General features: G+C 36.4%; 1 protein-coding gene across 1 annotated transcript in view; it reads left to right on the top strand.

Moving 5' to 3' along the window:
- The window catches only part of MALRD1 (MAM and LDL receptor class A domain containing 1), a 229,886-nt gene that overhangs the window by 84,681 nt on the left and 125,711 nt on the right, over positions 1 to 19,494 (top strand). Inside the window, exons 22-26 of the mRNA XM_085050566.1 lie at positions 5,761 to 5,917; positions 9,372 to 9,482; positions 10,367 to 10,580; positions 14,102 to 14,349; positions 15,388 to 15,685. Of these exons, the coding sequence (XP_084906692.1) occupies positions 5,761 to 5,917; positions 9,372 to 9,482; positions 10,367 to 10,580; positions 14,102 to 14,349; positions 15,388 to 15,685 (1,028 nt within the window). The remainder of the gene's footprint in view (positions 1 to 5,760; positions 5,918 to 9,371; positions 9,483 to 10,366; positions 10,581 to 14,101; positions 14,350 to 15,387; positions 15,686 to 19,494) is intronic.

The raw sequence follows: 19,494 nt of genomic DNA, 5'->3' as shown, positions 1-19,494 counted from the left end.
TAAATCTATACAGAAATGCTTCAATTTAATTCAAGGAAAGCCTTCCTTTCTTTTTTTTTCTTCTAGTTGTTAGATACAGATTTTAGTTACTGACTATTTAAGACCTATTAATATTTAAGTGGTTGGACATGTTCAGCTGAGAATATCTTTCTCTGATGTGTAGAATTAATTAAATTGTTGGATTTCTTATTGTCCTATAAAAATATTGGAAATTACACATTTTATAACATTTTAATTTTGAATACAGATTGTTTTTCTGAAACAATATCCTCACAGCTGCAATAACCTTTATTCAGGGAAGGAACTTTTTGAAGCCTATGAATATGTGTCAAACTCTGCAATGAAAGGTCTGTGAAGGTTTTGTTCATATGTTATGATCTATAATAGGTCATCCTATATTATCTACAGAAGGATAAGCAGTCAAAAGTATTTCTGGTGCAGCCAATGAATATCTAACATGTATATGAAAGAAAAAAGGTATTTTTTTTGCTCATTCTCCTTGTTTCTCATCATTAATCTTCCCATGCTTCCTCGAGGTACGTGCCCTGCCCCATTTCTTTCAGATTCACAGTCACTATACACTTTAAGTCAAACCTTGGTAGTGTCCATCACAAGAGAACACTCTCCTTCCTGTATCACCTGTGGCCTTCTGACTGAACTAATGAGCATAGCGGGCAGTGCATTGAGGAGCTGTTACCCAGTGTTACCCAGACCATAAAGGAGGGGATAAATTTCTTCTTGAATGAGTGCTTGAGCATTAAGGTGTCTTTCACTTCTGAATTTTTGTAGGATTTTTTGTGATTTCTCCAGGCAGATGCAGCATTGAGGGAAATGTTAAGGTTTGCTTTTTTTTTTTTTTCTTTCTTTAATTGGAGAAGGCTGATTCTTATTCTTTCAGCAGTTTCCCACCTTACAGGAAAATTTCAAGTAAAAGGCACAATATATACACAGCTTCCCCATTTTGCACTTAATATTGAAGTTACATTGGCCTCTACATGAACACATAGAGATTAAACTGTCCTCATGTCTTTGCCTGTTTCCTTTGGAATATTGTAAAAATGACTTTTGAATGCTATATATTTGTTTTACAGCTTTTGTTGCTAGAAAATATAACAAGTTTTCTTCTTAAATCTTCTTAAACTTTTACCAGAACTTTCATATCATCTTGTTTTGACACTATAAACAAGAATTAATAGGAGTCAACAGAAAAGTTAAATTTGCATGATGGAAAGGTCAAAGTATCACAGTTTACAACCACCTTGTGTGAAATATATGTCGCATTAAAGTATCAGTGCTATATTCTGATGACAGCACAAGGAAAAAAATGACAAAACCACAAATATTATCTCAAAAATGATACCTAATGTTTTTTAGGAGTTAAAAAGGTAGAATTTAACTCCCTATGAGCTATTTTTTTCCTCAGAAATCTTTTGATGAAATGTTTTTTAGCTAGGATATCCTAGCTAATCTAAAAAAAAACAAACCTGCAAGTTCATTAGCTTTGGCAAAACTTCTGTTAGCTGGTTATCTGTGCTTTGGGGGAAGGAATCTAGATCTCCCCCAGTGATCTCCCCCAGCCCCACTACCCTGATAAAGGATGCTGAGGATGTGGAAAATGCAAACTGAAGCCACTGCCTTGTCTGGTTCAAACCATTAACTTTGTTGGTCCACATTTTCCTGGTATGTCCAATATCCCACAGTCCTTCCCCTTAGTCAAGGAGTGCTTCTTTGAATGTCATCTAGTGCCCCACTGGGTTTTCTTGACCACTATTTTGTTTTTTTCTGTATAGAGAAACCCATCTGTTCTAATAGCAGGTCACTCACCTGGCAGATCATGGGCAGATGGTGTTAAAGAGCTGAAGAATAATACTTTCAATGCATAATGGGTGCAATATGTCTGTGGGTCTCTGATTTGCTAGACAGATACTGTACAGTTTTTATGGACATATAAAATCAGGAAAAATGGAAATGCATGTGGAGGCTGCTGCTTTCTGAATTTTGAAATTCAGTATGGTGTGCTAATTATTGGGATACTTATAACTCTAAGGAAACTAAAATTTCCCTCTCCAGTTAATGTTTTTGGTTTGTTTCTTTTTCTCATTGTTTCTGAGTTTTGGAAGGAAATCAGAAGTTTTTAGTGAAAGGGAGTTTTTTGTTTTCTAATCAGATTTAGTTTTCAGTCCTAAAGAAAAATAATGACCAAAGGGTATTTTATAAGTCCATTTAAGTGTTTAATCAGGTATTCTCAAACAATTTGTAGAAGATGCATTAACGAATGAACACTTTAAAAATTGACAGATATCCAGCAATTTATTAAATAAGAGTTTGAACTCGCTGTACAAGAAAATTCCTCTGAATAATTTTTGATCCACTTTCAGATATAATAACAATAGAAAATTAGCACTATGAAATCTGTCTATCACAGCATGATACATGACTTGATAATACTGACAAATTTAAGATGGGCCTAATTTTCTGATAGGTCTCCAACTTTTCTTAAGCCACCTAATCTTTCCCCAATAAATATATTCAGTTCACTGTGTCCTTTTGAATGCCTTGAAGGGGGAAATAGTGTGAAGATTCTTCTATGAATGCCCATTCTTTGCCAACTACAGTTTAAAAGATATCTGAAATATTAAGCTATTAACAAAGACAACTATGCAAATATAGGTCACTTGCTTATGTTGAAAGTTTTGTATCCATTAAAATGTTGTGAATTTCCCTCTGAAATTAATTAGGATTATTGGACTGGCACAGGAGTGTCTCTGTATAGGGAATTCTTGTAGTAGAGAGGTAAAATTAATTATTTTCAAAGGGTAAATTTTGAGATTTTAATGACACTTAGTGTAGCTGCCAACTAAGAGGTCTTCCATGGGTTAGTTTTCTAAATTGGCCAGAGTTCTTCCAGCTACTGGCAGGGGATCTTGCTTGTATTCTTCTGAATTTCAGCACTTACATAAGATCTACTTTGAAAGCCAGATTTATTCACTTTTATATATGTTGAAAAATATCTTGTTTTACACTTTTTACCACCAACTTCTTGAGGTCTCATTAAAAAAAAGAAAACAATCCAAAAACCAAACAAATCAAGGGAGTACTTTTACAGAACAGGAAAGAAATGAATTTAAGGAGGGGTCAGTTGGTTAACTTTCACAATAAAGAAACTGTTACCTTCCCTGAAGATCCCTTAACAAAGGTTGGGGGTGAAGACAAGAACATCTGAGCACAGTAAGAGAACCTGATAATTTATGTTTATGGAAAGCTTTGGAATACCTTGTCACTGCTAGTTCAAAATACAAGTAGGCCAGCTAAGAAATCCTTTACTTTCAAAGTCAGAGCTTGACAAACTCGGCAGAGGATTCCAGGTACCTTAATTGGCTCTGCAAAAAAAATTGTGTCCACAGAAGGTGTGGCCCCTGTAGCATTTGAACTCTTTGCAAGCAGAATGATTACTTATTACTTTCTTCAAACTCTTCCCCCTGTAGAACATGCACCTCCCTGGAAAATCCATGCAGGCTTCTATCCTGCGCAGCTTAAGAATTCAAGACAGAGAAATTGCTTTGTTCCGTGAGCAAGCATCTGCAGGTTAATTTTCACTAGAATAAAGCTTTTCTTTTAAACGTAGATAGGTCACAAGTATATCATTCCTGTAGTCCTAAATATAAAAATTTCCATGATAGGAGTGAAAGACAACAAGGATGCTCTGCACATACTTAGCTGTCCCCTCCAGATCCCTCCATTTCCCATTGCTTGTCTGCATAACTTTAATATTCTTGTAATCACATACCATCACCATGTTTAGCTGCTAGCACTGTGAAGTGTTTCATACAGGGGACATTCATCTGGTTTACTAGTTTGAAATCTGATATTATAGCAAGCACTGGAACAAGGTCAAAAGAATTGCAGTGACACCTGCCTTCTTAGGATGCACTATGGGACAATAGCATCTGTGCTGAGACGCGATCTTTGGGCTGCCTTCAGGTCAAAAACATGTCTGACAGAACATACCAATAAGAGGTGGATGATTGAATTTCATCTAGTAGTGATTATACCCTGCCACTGTTTCAAAGTAATCTCACTGAGAGGCATGGGCATAATACTGAATACTCTGGGAAGTATGAGGGCTGTAACTGCTATTGCTTTTCAGAGCTTTTTATCATTCTGCTCCTTACAGCCCTTTTGAATGCTGTTGTAAATACAGTGCCAACACCCTTGGGCCATTGAAGGCATGAGGTCCCAGCAGCAGAGTAAATTCTGAATTTTTCAATATTTTTGCAAGCCTTAAGAGAACTGGATCCTCTTTTACCTCGAAGCCAGACTCTGGTAGAATAATCAGCACCAAGGCAAAAAAGAAACCTAAAATTGCTACCTTGAAGTAACAGCTTTCTTCAGCAGAAAGGAGGGAAATAAATGAATTGTCCAAATACATACTTCTTGAAAGATCTATGAGTTTACAAAGTTCTCAACTATTAGTTATAGTACACACAGTTTATTCCGAGAAGGTTTTAATATTTAGGCCAAAGGATAAAGTAAATGTGTGCAGTAATTATAAAGACATCTGAATTGCCAGGATTCAGTGATAAAAGGAAAGCTTCAGCAGCAACTGTCTCATCTATCTTTGAATGAAAAGGAAAATAAGACCATGGAAAAGATCCTGATTTGATAATGTTCTAGATAATTACTCTTCCTCCTAAGATTCCCCCTAGACAAACTGTGGTCTCTGCTAGGTTTATGAGAAGTCTTCAGTGATTTCATATGTACCGTCTGATCCACCCAAAATGAAGGTCTGTCCCACATTTCAAAATGTTTCCTTTTAAATTGGTTGTTTCTTTGTTTCTTTTTTTTTTTTTACTTTTCTGGTGTCAGACCAGGAGAGGTAGAAGCAGTCCAGTTAACAAGCAGTGAACCAGTCTCTGATTTGTGAGGATTTTTGAAGGCCTGTTTCTGAATCTATACCATCAAGTTCCTTATGCTTCCCATTAGGCAGAATTTTCAGTCTCTGAAGAGATGACATCTCTGAGCATATCGTGTTTCTCATGGCAGTGCTTGCTGGGTATGGTCATTGTCTTCTCAGAGCTGTAGTGATGCAGCTTTACAGAGTGGTTGTTTAGAACTTGGTCAGTCAGGAAATCTGAAAAGAAAGGAAAACCTAATACCAGCACCCATTTAAAAACACAGGCTCCATTGTCAGGTGTCTAAACACTTGTTGGAAAGATTCTTTTGAGGAGAAATGAGTGTGAAGCACCTCTGTTGGAGATAAGAATATATCTTTGGTCAACAGTTGCATTTTGTTTGGGAAAGTAAGGTTTTTAGGGGCTAAATGTTAAATACCCAAGACACTAAAACTGCACTTCTGGTCCCTCTGTACAATCAAGAGCAGGCTGCTTACTTCAAAGACAGCCTCTTCACTACCAGTAGCTCAGGCGACAAAATCTCACTCAATATCATGGATTTTCTTGACTTTCAGTCAGGATCAAATCCTCTGATTTCTATGATGAAAGAGGGTAGTAGGGAAAGCCAGAGACCCTCTAGCCCACATCTACATGATCCTGTGGGTTGACTTCAGCTCTTTTTCTTTTTGCCAGTCTCTGATATGAAAGTACTAACTGCCTTTGCAAGGTTTTTTTCAATTCTGGCTACACACTAAGATGCCTCTGGATACCCAGACAGCAGATGCTATCTAAGGAAATATTGCAATCATAAATTAATTATGATGAAATGTTTTGTTTGAATAAATTATAACCCTTTCTCTCTGAGCAGGTGCACTGAAGAAGGCTGGTATCTGTTTGCAGACAGCTCAAATGGAGAATTTGGTCACACAGCTGACATTGCTACCCCAGTCATCTCCCTTACAGGGCCCAGATGCAAAATCACGTTCTGGAACTACATGAATGGTTCAACAATAGGTTCTCTGGAGGTACAGAGGTGCTCTTTATCTTGTTTTATTTTTGGTTTGGTTTGGTTTTGTTTTGTTTTGTTTTGTTTTGTTTTGTTTTGTTTTTCTGCATGAAATTGCTGTGAGGAAGTTTATGGCTTCTCTTTTAGTTTCATTAAAGCCTAGGCTGCTAATAAATAAAAATAAAAAATTGCTAATACTCTAATGCTCTCATCATGTTATGATGAAGAAAGCATTAGCTAAAGTAGACTGGGGAAATTATAGATTTCTGCAACCAAAAATTCTGACCGTTATAGACATACCATGGTTGGAACTTCCATACAAGAAAAAGCTCGTATCACACAGTGCTATTTGACACTGAAGAGCAACAACAGATATTTGGACATCAGGGTCTTTGGCTAAATGTGGGAGCATGAAAAAAAGAAGTAATTGCATCAAAATTTGACAGAATTTTGTAGAAAGAGTTTATTCCTTGACAAACTGAACATATCACTTTTTAATTATATTCATGTAAGCAGCATTGAACTATTTGTATGGCATATAAACAACAAATTTGCTTTGCCACATCCTTTTCTTCACCCTGGTTAAAATAAAAGCACTTTAAGGAAATTTAACTCATTAGCAGATTGTAGATCAGATGAGTCACTGCTGAGAGAAATTAATAAAACAGCAACGCTGGTCTGAACAATATTTTTTTACCACACAGCTATGTGCTTATAATGGAATTTCCCAGGAATGTTATGAAATACCTACAGCCTCAGGAGTGGATTGAAAAAAATGCCCAATATAAGTTACCGAGTCACTTTTGCACTCAGTGTAATAGTAGATGTGGGCAGTGCATGTGGATTTAAACACACAAATAAATTCTCACAAGCTCAGTTACTCAGACAATGATAATAAAAATTGGCAGAATTCAACTGTTTTGACAACAAAATTAATATATATTTTGACATTAGAAATGAAATCTGGGGTGTGGTGACCTACACCCCATGTATGTGACTTGCTAATATTAAGTGGAAGAGTGTTCTGTGTATTCTTGGATTTTTTCCTAAACAATTTTTTAAAATAGTGTTGAATTTCTCCCAGGTAGGTAAAGATCTTGCTAGGCTGCTTGGCAAGCAGTCAAATGTTAATTCATCAGAATCAGTGGGAAATCAGAGGATAAGGATGGTTCGTCCTCAGTTTTCAGGTTTGGGACAGATTAATGTGCTTTGGGACTTCTTCACATTCTCCAGGGTCTAGGGCTTCTTTACAGTGTAGGAACCCATGTTAGTTGGAATCACATTTGAAGAGTGTTTTGTAGAAATCAACATCAAATTCTATGGAGCCTCACCCAGTAATACCACCATAAAAGGCAAAAGTATGTAGTATGGATTCTTTTTTCTCAGTTTGAATACAGATTACAATTTCCTTCTATTCTTTAACTAATACTCCCTCACCCCCAACTTAACTGATTTTAAGGTGTACCAAAAGAAAATCATTAAACCTTTGCATGCTGTTAATAATTGCCTGGTTTCAATTGCTTGATCAATCAATTAATAAGATGTTAGAATAACTCAGAATATAAAATTATTTAGGTGATTTCTCATTCTTTATATTAAGAAGGTTCTAGGTATTTTATGAATGTGAATCTTTTCTGTGCTTAAAATACCTTTTATGCATATCATCCCCCAAGACTACCATGTTTTCTGGACTTTTGCATTTTAATCTGCATCCATGCCATCAAATATCATGTAGGATTGCTGAAGATTTTCCTGCTGTTTGCATGAATGGCTACCTTCCTATGTTTCTACTACTTTCTTAAGCATTGATTTGCTGTCACTTTCCTGAGCAACCTCAGTTTGATTATTTGCTGGAACCTTTTCTATTTAGTTCCTGTACTTTGACTTGGCATGGGTAATTCTACCAAAGTGTTAGATGTACTTTTTTGCAATGTAATTGAAATGCCTAGAGCTTCAAAGTACATTAAGGTACACAGAAGCCTTGGGTTTTAATAGCACACAAATTTATGGCCATATTTTACCCTACAATTTTAACCTTTATCATGATATGATGGAAAATATTAATTTCTAGTGAGGGAATTGGATAGATAATAGAGTAGATAATTTAGAGGCTGTAAAAGCATGTGCATATGTGTCTATAGTTACACACATATCTACCTTCGTATATATAGTTTGTATTTGGGAGGGAAAAAGGATATATTTCTATGGAGCACTTTTTGTTCTTTCAAATAATATCTGTAATCCCTTTCTCTGTAATTTATTTATTTTTGCTTAAAATTCGTATCTTCCATGGGCAGTTCTTCTAGTCTATATAGCCAGAATTCCCTTGTTTTTCTATCCAATTTAATATATTATGTGTTCCTTTTGTTCCCCTGAAGTGAAAGCTCTTTATTGTGAGGATTTGCTGTTTCCCTGGCAGAACTTACCTGTTATGCAATATCATATACACTCATGGGACTGCATAAATTTAAAACAAAAAAAAGGTGTTTTAACGTTATGATGAAAAATGCCTAGGCTGCCCTAAGAAGATTACACAGAGCAGCAGTAAATCCTTTAAAGCAGAAGTAGTTCAGGCAACAGGTGAATGGATGTTTAGCTCTGCTAGTACTGGCTGGAGACACAGCTTGACACACTTCATCAAACACCCATCTTGATATTGTCAGCTCAGTTGAATTTGGATGCCCAAGAGGTTGGACCAAAGCATAATTAGAATTTTTTGCTCATGTTGAAGAGTGTCATCATTCCCCCCAATTTGCTGTTTACAAGGGTATGGGCTTTTAAAAGTCTTTTGTTGCTCAGACAGATGAAATTTGGTCTTTATAGAAACAGAAAACATTTTTATTTGTGGAAGAAACAAAATGTTTCATAAGAATCAGGACAAGAAAATCTATCCTGGAAGAGCAGTTAATTGTATGCATGAACAAGTATATTTTTCAGTAAGTGTTGTTAGCACTGTTTCCATGTTGTACAACTGAATATCAACCCACTAATGAACAATTTTTATTCATTGCTAGCCACTCCGGATAAATTAATGAGATACCTTACTCCATTTAAGTCTCTGGGCTGCGTCTCTTCCTTTATAAGAAGATCAGAAAATCTTAAACCATTATTTTCTTAGTGTAATCTGACATATCCATTTGCATGAGATTGGACATTAGGAAAATGTTCTTCACCCAGGGGGTGGTTGGGCACTGGAACAGCATCCTCATTTGGCACAGCACCAAGCCTGGGGGAGTGCAAGGAGCACCTGAACAATCTTAGTCATATAATTTAGCTTTAGGTAATCCTGCAAGGAGTAAGGATTTGATGGTCCTTTCCAATTCCAAATATTCTGTGATTCTGTTATTTTAATTTTGGAATAGATATTAGGTGTACAAGATACTATTGTACTCTTGTATACAATTATGAGACTCTGAAGTGAGTTGGTAATGAAAATGGGGTTTTTTGTGACCTAGAATTACTTTCTTTTTTAGATACTCTGTCAAAGCAGTAACAGGACTTCTAAACTGTGGACTCAAAGTGGCAGCCAAGGTCCCCAGTGGAACAGAGCAGAAGTGTTTTTAGGAATTCGTTCAAATTTTCAGGTATGTATTCCTGCGTGAGGCACTTCCTAGACAGCTGGCTTTTGGTACTTCTATTTTGAGCATTCTTCACCTTATCATTTTCCTTTTTACCCCACTCATTTTCCTTACCCCAGAGGAAATACCTCTCCTTCCGAATAGATGAAACCATTTTTTTGGCTGTCTGATTGGCTATCTTAGAGGGATTCAAGTTTTTGGAGATTTCTCACTCCTCTTTAGCCTCAGACTGATTTTTAAGACTGAGAATCCCTTCTATTCTTGAATCCAACTCTGCTTAAAATATTCTACTTCTTTGTCCTTAGTGTGCAGTAAATAAAAACATCAGGGTTTTGAAAAAAGAATCTTAAGCATGATGTTCGCTTTGAAATCGGAACAGATTCTCAAGCCTCTTAGACATACTTGCTTAGTTGTAGACCTATAAAAAAATCAAAAAAACCCAGAGATAGTCAGTAACATATTTTTAAAACAGTTACATTTCCCGATACTGCTGTCTTGGACTTTTAATGAAATTTTAAAATTCTTTTTACATTCATGGGAATAATTGATGAATGACAGACTAGTCTTTTTCAGGCTTTGCAGAAGTAGGAGGATTCCTTGCTATTAATTCAGGATGAGTGAGGACTAGTATCTCTTTGAGTGGCATGATTTATTTCCCTTTTCTTGTGTGCTTGGTAATGTTAGAACATGGTCTTTCAATAGCTATAGTGACAGATCTGTACCAACTGGAGTACAAGATTTTGTAGAATCGTGCTTTGACAGTAAGAACTGACCACTCCATATTCAAAGATTTGCAAGGACCATCAGTCTTGGTTCTTTTCATGTTGTGTGTATAAGCTTTTCTATATCTTGTCAGTGGCTTGCTGTAATAGCTCTGTAATTTTTATTAGGTTATTTTCAGGGCAAAACGTGGTGTCAGTTACATGGGAGACGTGGCAGTGGATGATATTACCTTTGAAGATTGTTCCCCTCTGCTTATCTCAGACAAACCTTGCACATCAGAGGAATTCATGTGTGCCAACAAGTACTGCATCCCAAAGAATAATCTGTGTGATTTTGTAAATGACTGTGCAGATAACTCAGATGAAAGCCCTAGTATTTGCAGTAAGTATGGTAGTTTTTTAATATAATTATCATAAATAACTGTGCCTGCTGTGGGTTTCTATTACTCAAATACTTTTGACAGCTCATCAGCTGAGAAAACAAACAAGAAGGTAATAATTTAATTCTATTCCTTGGCTTTAAAGGATTTTAAATTACTATTATTTAATTTAAAATCACACAATAGAAAATACAAAGAACTGCTAATGAATTTCTTAAAATAACTCAGAAAGCAGCTGTCTTTAAAAGCAGAATAAAATTATCCTGCTTTCCATATGAAAAGAATGTATTAAAGCTGAAAAAAATAATCCAAGTGTAATATACCTTTGGGAGATGAGGAACCTACCTCCTTAGATATTTCAAGGGTTGTCGTGTCTCAGCAAATCATTTTAATCTGAATATTGTACAATTTTGGTTCTACAAGACATATCAAGAAGCAGCATATGTAGTATCTGATTCAAAGAATGACGTTTCATATCAAATGGCTTCTCATGAATCACAATATATGGTATTAACACCCCTTTTTTTTTCTGCTATAAATGTGGGAAATGCTTACACAATCAAATCTGCATTGTTTGCTACCATATTAACGGTTGCTTCATTTTTATTGAGAATATGAATTCAGTTCATCAAATTCTCAGTGAGTACAATTCTATGAAGCAAAGGTGTGCTGATATCCTATGGAAGCTAAGGTACATTGCAAAGGAACCATGTTTTGCAGATTATTTTCATACTATTAAACTGCTCAATGAATTCCAATCTGCGGATGGTATATCACTAAACTATATGTGGACCAGTTCAGATCTTCTGCAACTAAAAATGAAGAGTAAAGTCGTGATTAATCTGTTGTAAAAGATTCTCAAACTGCAGTCTTTATTTTTTTAAACACGGCTTGCTTTTTTTTTTTTTTTGTTATTTTCTGGATTGTCTGTGTTTCCCATGAAATATCACCAGACAAGTAAAAACTGAAGCACTAAGGGCAAAATGGTTCAAATAAACTGACAGAATTTAGTTTTACAACCACAACAATAAGGATTTTAGTCCGATTTCCTATTGGAAGAAATTAATTGAAACAGTTCCGCAAAGAGAATGCTTTCCTCTAACACTTTTTCTTTATTATTATTATATTTAAGTAAAGAAAAAAAACTGTAAAATTCTTAAAAAAAAATCCCTAACTGCATTTTAATTGTAAGCTTTACAGTGAAGCATTGTGATGCTTTAAAAGCACAGGAGTCATTTAATATGCAAGTGCACAATCATCTCCATTAACTTGAGCTTCTAAGCAGGCTGCCTAAATTATCTTTCTCTTCAGTGGAGTACCTTGCTTTCAGGCAACTTAAAATCAGTTGTTTGGGTTAGGTTAAATAAATTTCCTGTAGATATGAATATTTCTCTTTGTTGACTATAGAGATCCTACAAAGACATGTAAACTTAGGTTAGGTAATACACAATATATACAGCATTAGAAGGGATATCAGTGCTCATAGTTTAAGGTCTTGATTGTTGAAAACATGTCTTTAAAATAAAATTGGCAGTTATATGCATGAATTTTATTGACTCAAGATGGAACTTGTAAATAATGGAAGGAATTTCTTTAAGAATTATCTTGAAATATTAGGTAACTAAATAAGTTGGAAAAATATGATTATGACAAATTTTATGACCAGTTGCATTCAGTTGAGTTAATCTACAATCTGTGTTTTTCATAAAAAATAATCATGCCATTTGGCTCATCAGGTTGGTTTTAATTGTTATTTCGATGGCATTATATTTGCAGACAAAGGTAAAAGACAGTGAAGCTAGTTTTGCTAAATAGCTCATATTTTTAAGAAAAAGTTTCTAACTTTCACTTTATTACATTCACAGATTAAAATTCAAAGAAAAAATATTTAATCTGATTTCAACCTGAAATTTTTGAGGTAGCTGCCTGTCCTGTTTTGGCCTTTGTCTAGATTCCATGGATTCTAGCTCCTTGGCCTCATTACTGATGCTTCTGAGTACCTTTCAGTTAAATAAAACTACTTTCAAGTGGCTGAACTTTATCAGACCTCAAAGGAGGCTCAGATTTTGATTGCTTTTTGGAAGAGACATTTTGTAGTTTCTGATATTTTCCTACAAAATGATCCATACAGTTTCCGAATTTATCTTCAAAGCACTTTCCTTTTCAGCAATAATACTAAGAATATTGAGAGCACAGTTGAAAGGCTCTGGAAATCTCTGCTGAAATTCCAGCTTATTTCAGCGATTTTAGTCTTACATGGTAATCATTACAATGAACTTATAGATGTATAGAGGCAAAACTACACAGAACTTAAAACTTCTGGAGTGATGCAATTAATTTATGTGGACAGGTTACTCATCATGCTGGTTGTTTTGACATTCAAGATTCAAAAATTGATAAAGAGCATGCATGTTATTTCACATAAAAATCAACCAAAAATATGACAGCTTTCTCCTTTTCTAGGCATTAAGTACAATTTAAGGAGATATGTAGATAATAACAGAATTATTTTGGTTGGAAAAGACCTTTAGGATCATTGAATCCCACTGTTAACCTACCATTGCCAGTTTCACCACCAAACCATGCCTCTAAGCGCCACATCTACATGCCTTCTAAAGACCTCCAGGAAGGGTGACTCCACCACTTCCCTGGGCAGCCTGTTCCAATGTTTAACAACACTTCAGTGAAAGTTTTTTTCTTAGTATCCAATCTTAGCCTCTGCTGGTGCAACTTGAGGTCCTTTCTTCTCCTATCACTCACTACTTGGGGGGAGACACTGACCCCCACCTGGCCACAGCCTCCCTTCCAGTAGTCAAGAGCAATAAGGTCACGCCTGAGCCTCCTTTTCTCCAGGCTAAATGCTCCCATCTCCCTCAGCCACTCCTCATCAGACCTGTGCTCCAGGCCCTCCACCAAGTTCATTGCCCCTCTTTGGACGCAATCCACCAGCAATATAATTATCTATGTTTCTATGTTGGCTAAGAAAATACACATGAATTGAGGAATTGTGCAAAAGTAGGCAAACTTTGGGTGTTACTCAGCTCAAGGTTATCACACCTATATTTATGTTTTGCTTATATGTGTCTGTATAGAGGCTGTGTTTTCATGGTGCTCAAGACATTCATTTGGATGTCTATAGGCACTTGTTCTTGCTCTCAGCTGATCTTAGTATGTTCCTTCAGAAAGAGGCTAGTTTTCTGCACGTCTTGGATGCTCTGTGGAGAGCCAATTAAGACCCTAAGGAGATAAAATAGGTTGCTAAATTTGGTTATATTTATACCAAGGGTTCTGTTGACTATAATAGCAAAAGCATTGAGACCCACTTCATATATATGCAAGTAGGTCTATCCTATTAGTATAGTCTAGAACATTAAAAATGCTCTTTTTAACAAGACACATGAATATAATTTTTTATAGTGAAGCTTTTTTTTCCCATGGATTTGAGTATTAGGTTGAACTATATGTACCTAATTAACTACTTTAAAAATAAATCTCTTTTCATGTGTGTGCAAATATATTTCAGGTACATCTATTGGGCACTGCAATTTTGAGTTTGACCTTTGTGGATGGAAGCAAGATGAAAATGATGATTTTGACTGGCACCTCAGAACCAGTAGTACTCCAAAACTGGGCACTGGACCAGCTACTGATCATACACTGCAAGACCCATCTGGTCATTATATTTTTATAAAGAGTTCCTTTTTTCAGCTTCCAGGACAGAAAGCTAGGATTTCTAGTCCTGTCCTAAGCAGAAGAAATAAAAACTGCAAGGTATGTGAGGGTGTGGTAGTAGCAGGAGTGAAGAATTTGATTTCTCGATTGTACCAAGAGAGTACTCTTAACATGAATGAAGATTATTACTGAACTAATTCTTGAGAAAAAAACCAAAAACCCATCTTGTTGAAGAGAAGCCAGGACCTGATCTTATTTCATTGAAATCATAAGAAAAAAATGCATCTTGGTGCAGGAGAATAAAGATTTCTGGAAGTAAATGAGTACTCTGGGAGATTCAGATGAAGTTTACAGTGAATGCAGTGTCTGATTTACAATGTCTTATGCAACTTGTTTGAAGAAAGAAACAACTATTTAATGGTTTGTGATTTTATGGAGAAATGTGTATAAGTACAGTAACAATTGGTTTTCAAAGAATACAACTGCAAATGGAAGGATGGATATGTGACAGAAGACTTTGTCACCAGCTCTTCTCCAGAGAATGGAGAAATGTAAGCCTTGATGTTCCAAAACACTCCAGCACATTGTAGTGACTTCAGCTTGAACATTTCTTTGCAAATCTGGCATAAAAATGTTCCTGGTTTTGATACATCTTTTATAGCCTTTGCTAAAAATATAATTTTCCAGAAGCTTTAACTATGCCTTATTTTGAAATGACATTTTTCCAAATTTTCATGGTCTTTAGGTGTCAAGGCAACAAGTGTCATCTCAGATTCTATAATCAAACATTAAATAGAAGTTTGAACATTAATATTTGCCAATAATTCTAATTCTTAATAAGTTGGTAATATTTTTAAAATAGTAATTAAAAATAGAGGCTAAATATGTCTATATATTATTTACATGAAAAGAAATATTATGCATAAATGGAGCTGTTTTGGGAGAGAATACAGTTCAAAAATTGCCACTAGTAAGTTGTTTTGTTGCATTTTGATTAAATTATTTTTCAGTCAGTAAAATTAATGGCTACTCTGAATGCTGCTAGTACTGCTCAATTTAAGAATTAGAGTAAATACAATAGCAGAATGTGTCTGAAGTCACCTATTGCATACTTTATGCTCTTGTTTTTGCTTACAGATAATTTTCTATTATCATATGTATGGAGCTCACATTGGATCATTGATTGTCTACCAGAGAACTACATCAAAACATGAAAAAATTCTCCTTAATCTTACTGGAAACCAGGGAAATTTCTGGCAGCGCAAGGCAGTGACCCTGTCTGGAGATGGAGATGATGATTTTCAAGTCGTCTTTGAAGGGATGGCTGGAAGAGGTCCCAAAGATGGCATAGCACTTGATGACCTCACGTTTTCCAGGGAGTGTTTACCATCCCAGGAGTTTTTACCAGCAGAACCCACAAAGCTGCCTCCAACAGGTATCTTCCTGCTATGGGTAGTCTATATAAGTTTGGAAAGAAGGAACAGCAGTATTGCTTTCATTTCTTCATCTCTCTTTCAAAAGAGAAATTGTATATGTATCTTGCTAAAGACAGGTAGAAATTAAAACACTTTTAGGTGGCCCATGAAATGCTAATAAAATTATTGTATTAAATAGTTTGGGTACTGAGTCAACCCTTGTGAATCTGCAAAGGTTCTTTTCTAGACATGTGCACTTAGCCAATATCCTGCTTAATTTAGTAGGACTTATTTATCAATAGTTGTAAAATATAGTTGTTGTAGAATAAAGAACAGAGTGAGACAAAGCTAATATGGATAGTTTGCAATAAGGGCAACAGGCTTAAATGCTTTTTGTCTGGTGGGAATTGCTACTAATACTGCTTAGGCACCATATCCATCTTCTGCCTGTGTGGTATGGTGCTAGCATCAGTGCAATTATTTGCACCATCCTCACTTCCTGCACAAGGGAAATAAAACTCAGAAAACATTTACCAGAAATAATACAGTTCGTGTGGGGATGGATCCCAATAACCCCAAGGTAAGAGCTACTCATGAAAGCACTGATGCTGTACGTTGGCAATATTTGCTTGGACACAAATGATGAAGGAGAGACCATTTTTGACAGAACAGGACAAATCTTTTTCTACCTTCCACATTTATCACAGACCTACTGAAATGTAACCCCCTGAAGTGGAATTTAGGAGATGTATTTTGTTCTTGGGCCTACTACAAATTTCCTGCATGGCTGCAGAAAGTCATTTTATCTTACTTCTCTGTCTTTCTGATCAATAAAACAAAGTTAATATTTCCCTGTGTCAAGGACTACCATGAGAATGGATCATTAATTTATGTAAGCAACTTTGCTTTGTTACTGCTGCTAATGAGTAGCATTCCCCTTTAGGATGTCATTAAGAACTGCTCAGGCATTGGGAAAAAGCCCTGGTGAGACTACATCAAACCCAAGAAATTGCACTCAACTTCAAGCACAAGATAAACAACATGAGCAAATTTTTCCAGACATCTCTCTGACAAGGTGCCAGTTGTAGCTCTATTGGCTTTCTACTTCTGCTGAGCCAGTCATAGAAATTTATTGCAAATGAGATTGGTATTTTAAAGTCCAGCTTTATATGAACGTTACCCCAGGAGGGACACTAGCCGAGCTTTCTGATTCTTTATTTTTGTTGTATTCAGGCTCCATCCTCTTAATGGGAGATAAAAGTCCCTGTGGCAATGTTAGAAGCTTTTAAAGCTTTGGTTTTGATAGTAAAGGATGTTCCAAAACTTTTATGTTTTATAATAAGAAAGCTACTAAAATTTCAGGAAAGAGCCCCCGGAGACTGATTTCTTGGTGTAGCTCATCTCAGATGTACTTTGTGGACTTCCTAGGTTCACAGCGCTGTAAGGTAATAGTTTAAATGCATCTTTATAGTAAACCATATTTTCTATATTAACAAATTTTACTTGTCCAGGATAAGGGTTTACATGACCCACTGAGGGGTTCAACTTAGAGCTACTACTCAGCAGTGGTGTCTGTTTGGATCATTGCTTGAAAGTGGGTCTGCTTCTGCCTGCAGAAATGCTCCGAACTGTGGCAAAATGCATGCTGGATGTTGTGAAAAATGCTCTGCAATGCAACTTTTTTAATAGAACCAGCTAGAATGGCCATGATGATCAGCTGCAAAAATCTGCACTCCGAGATTTATCTGCTTATATGTAGAGACAAATGAAAGTTTATCCAAAAATAAAGCACTTATATCCATTGCTCAATTAAAAAAAAATAATTCTGAGGATGAGGAAGATCACGCAGCAGAGATCTGTTTCTTTCTTGTCCAGCTAAGGAGAATATTTGCTAAGAAATTTGAAATGTTTCCTCTTTAACAGAGAGATTTGTAGCTTTTGAGGTAAACTCTAATACATTTCCTTTTTAAATTTTTTTAATGCAATCTTCGTAATGCACACTTCAAGAGAGACCCTTCTGAGTCTTATTGAGTCTTACCACTGTGTAAGACAAGTATACTAAGGGTGTCTTTGCTTGTTATTTCTACATATAGAGTGATATGGCAAAGAATGTAAAGAATAAATAGAAAAAAATCATTAAATGTTCCCATCTGTGACACAGACTCTCACTGTTCAGAAAGATTTTTCTCAGACTATATAGGATTTCCCTCCCTTGAAGTCCTGCACATTAACAAAAATATATTCTAAGGTGGTTGTTTCTTTCAGACAGTCAGGTAGTGATGTTTAAAGGCTGAAAGTGAGCACTGGACAGCTAAAGGAATAATTTTGAAAGCTAGCATTGTAATTTTCTGTAAACTGACAGGACACTGTAAATTGTTCTCAACATGCTGCTTAGCAACAATGCTGAAGTGCAAAGCCACCGAGAGCCACTTAAATTGCTGGGCCTGAGAAACTATAAACACCATTTTAGGCTGGCCCTTATCAACTTTTCATGGTGTGAACATCAGTTGTTGCTCATGTGCCACAATGGTATTGTGTGTAGGAAAATGCAATGTCAGTTTTGTTCTAATGACGGCATTAATGCCTGCTGCTGTGTCTGTGCACCGTGGTAAGATTGAGTTAGATTCTTAGATTCTGCCTTGTGTAAAGGGCTGCCTGTATCCACATCAGCCCAGGAAGCATCCCTGGCCACGCTGAACCTTGTGAAAGCTGCAGTTGCTTCTGTATTTGGTTTGTGTGTCAAGGGTTTGGTAGCGGGGGGCTACAGGGGTGACTTCTGTGAGAAGGTGCCAGAAGCTTCCCTTGTGTCTGACAGAGGCAATTCCAGCTGGCTCCAGGATGGACCCACTGCTCTCAGGGCTGAGCCCATCAGTGATGGTGGCAGCACCCCTGAGATAACAGCTTTATGAAGGGGAAAAGCTGTTGCACAACAGCAGTTGCATCCAGAGAGAGGAGTGAGAATTTGCAAGAGAAAGAACTTGGCTGACGGCAGGGTCAGGGAAGAGGAGCAGGAGGAGGTGCTCCAGATGCTGGAGCAGAGATTCCCCTGCAGCCTGTGGTGAATACCCTGGTGAGTTAGGGTGTCTCATTGCAGCCCATGGAGGGTAATGGTGTAATAGTTATCCACAAGTTATCCGTGAGTCATATTTTATACTACAGCTGTTTACAAGAGACATCATGGATTTGCAAACAATTTCCATGATCTCTAAACTTGGTTCTCCTCTCTTCTTTCCATATCTTCCCTCCTGCAGTGTTGTTACTGACTATAAAAATTGCAGATCCTTCCATCAGAGTTTCTGCTCATGTCTCTGTGCCATTCAGCTGGGAATATAACAGCTGCCAAGGGCTGCCTGATCAGATTAGCAGGCTACAATAAAGAAAAGTTTTTCCCAGAGACTGGAGAACTGGTATCTGACTTCAGTTTTGTAGAGAAGACAGTTATTTTCAGCAAATTAAAAGCGACTCACTGAAGTGTGGAACATGTCTTTCAAAACTTTGAGAATATAGGAATATTAACAGACAATCACATCAAGGTCCATTTCACTTGACATCCTGTCTACCTCTGTCAGTGAGATGCTGAACATATATGATATTTCCTCTTAATGCTCCTAATATTTCCTTTTTATGAGACCTTACAAGCAAAATGTGGTTTTGGATATGTAGCAAACCTTAATGTATTTGCCTTCTGTATAGAGCTTGATTTCCCTGGGAACAGTTTCAGAAGTTTAGCTCCCTTCTCATTTTTTGCAGTGAGTTGTACAGTTCTGCCATTTGCTGAGAAAGTGGCTCTGTTTTCACTCTGCCTCCTTTTGCTGAAAATGAACAGCCA

Source organism: Lichenostomus cassidix, chromosome 2 (genome assembly GCF_008360975.1).
Source record: "Lichenostomus cassidix isolate B80296 chromosome 2, HeHo_3.0, whole genome shotgun sequence".
Taxonomy (NCBI): Eukaryota; Metazoa; Chordata; class Aves; order Passeriformes; family Meliphagidae; genus Lichenostomus; species Lichenostomus cassidix.
Note: the sequence above shows the minus strand (reverse complement) of the source record. Positions and strands in the feature narration are given on the sequence as shown.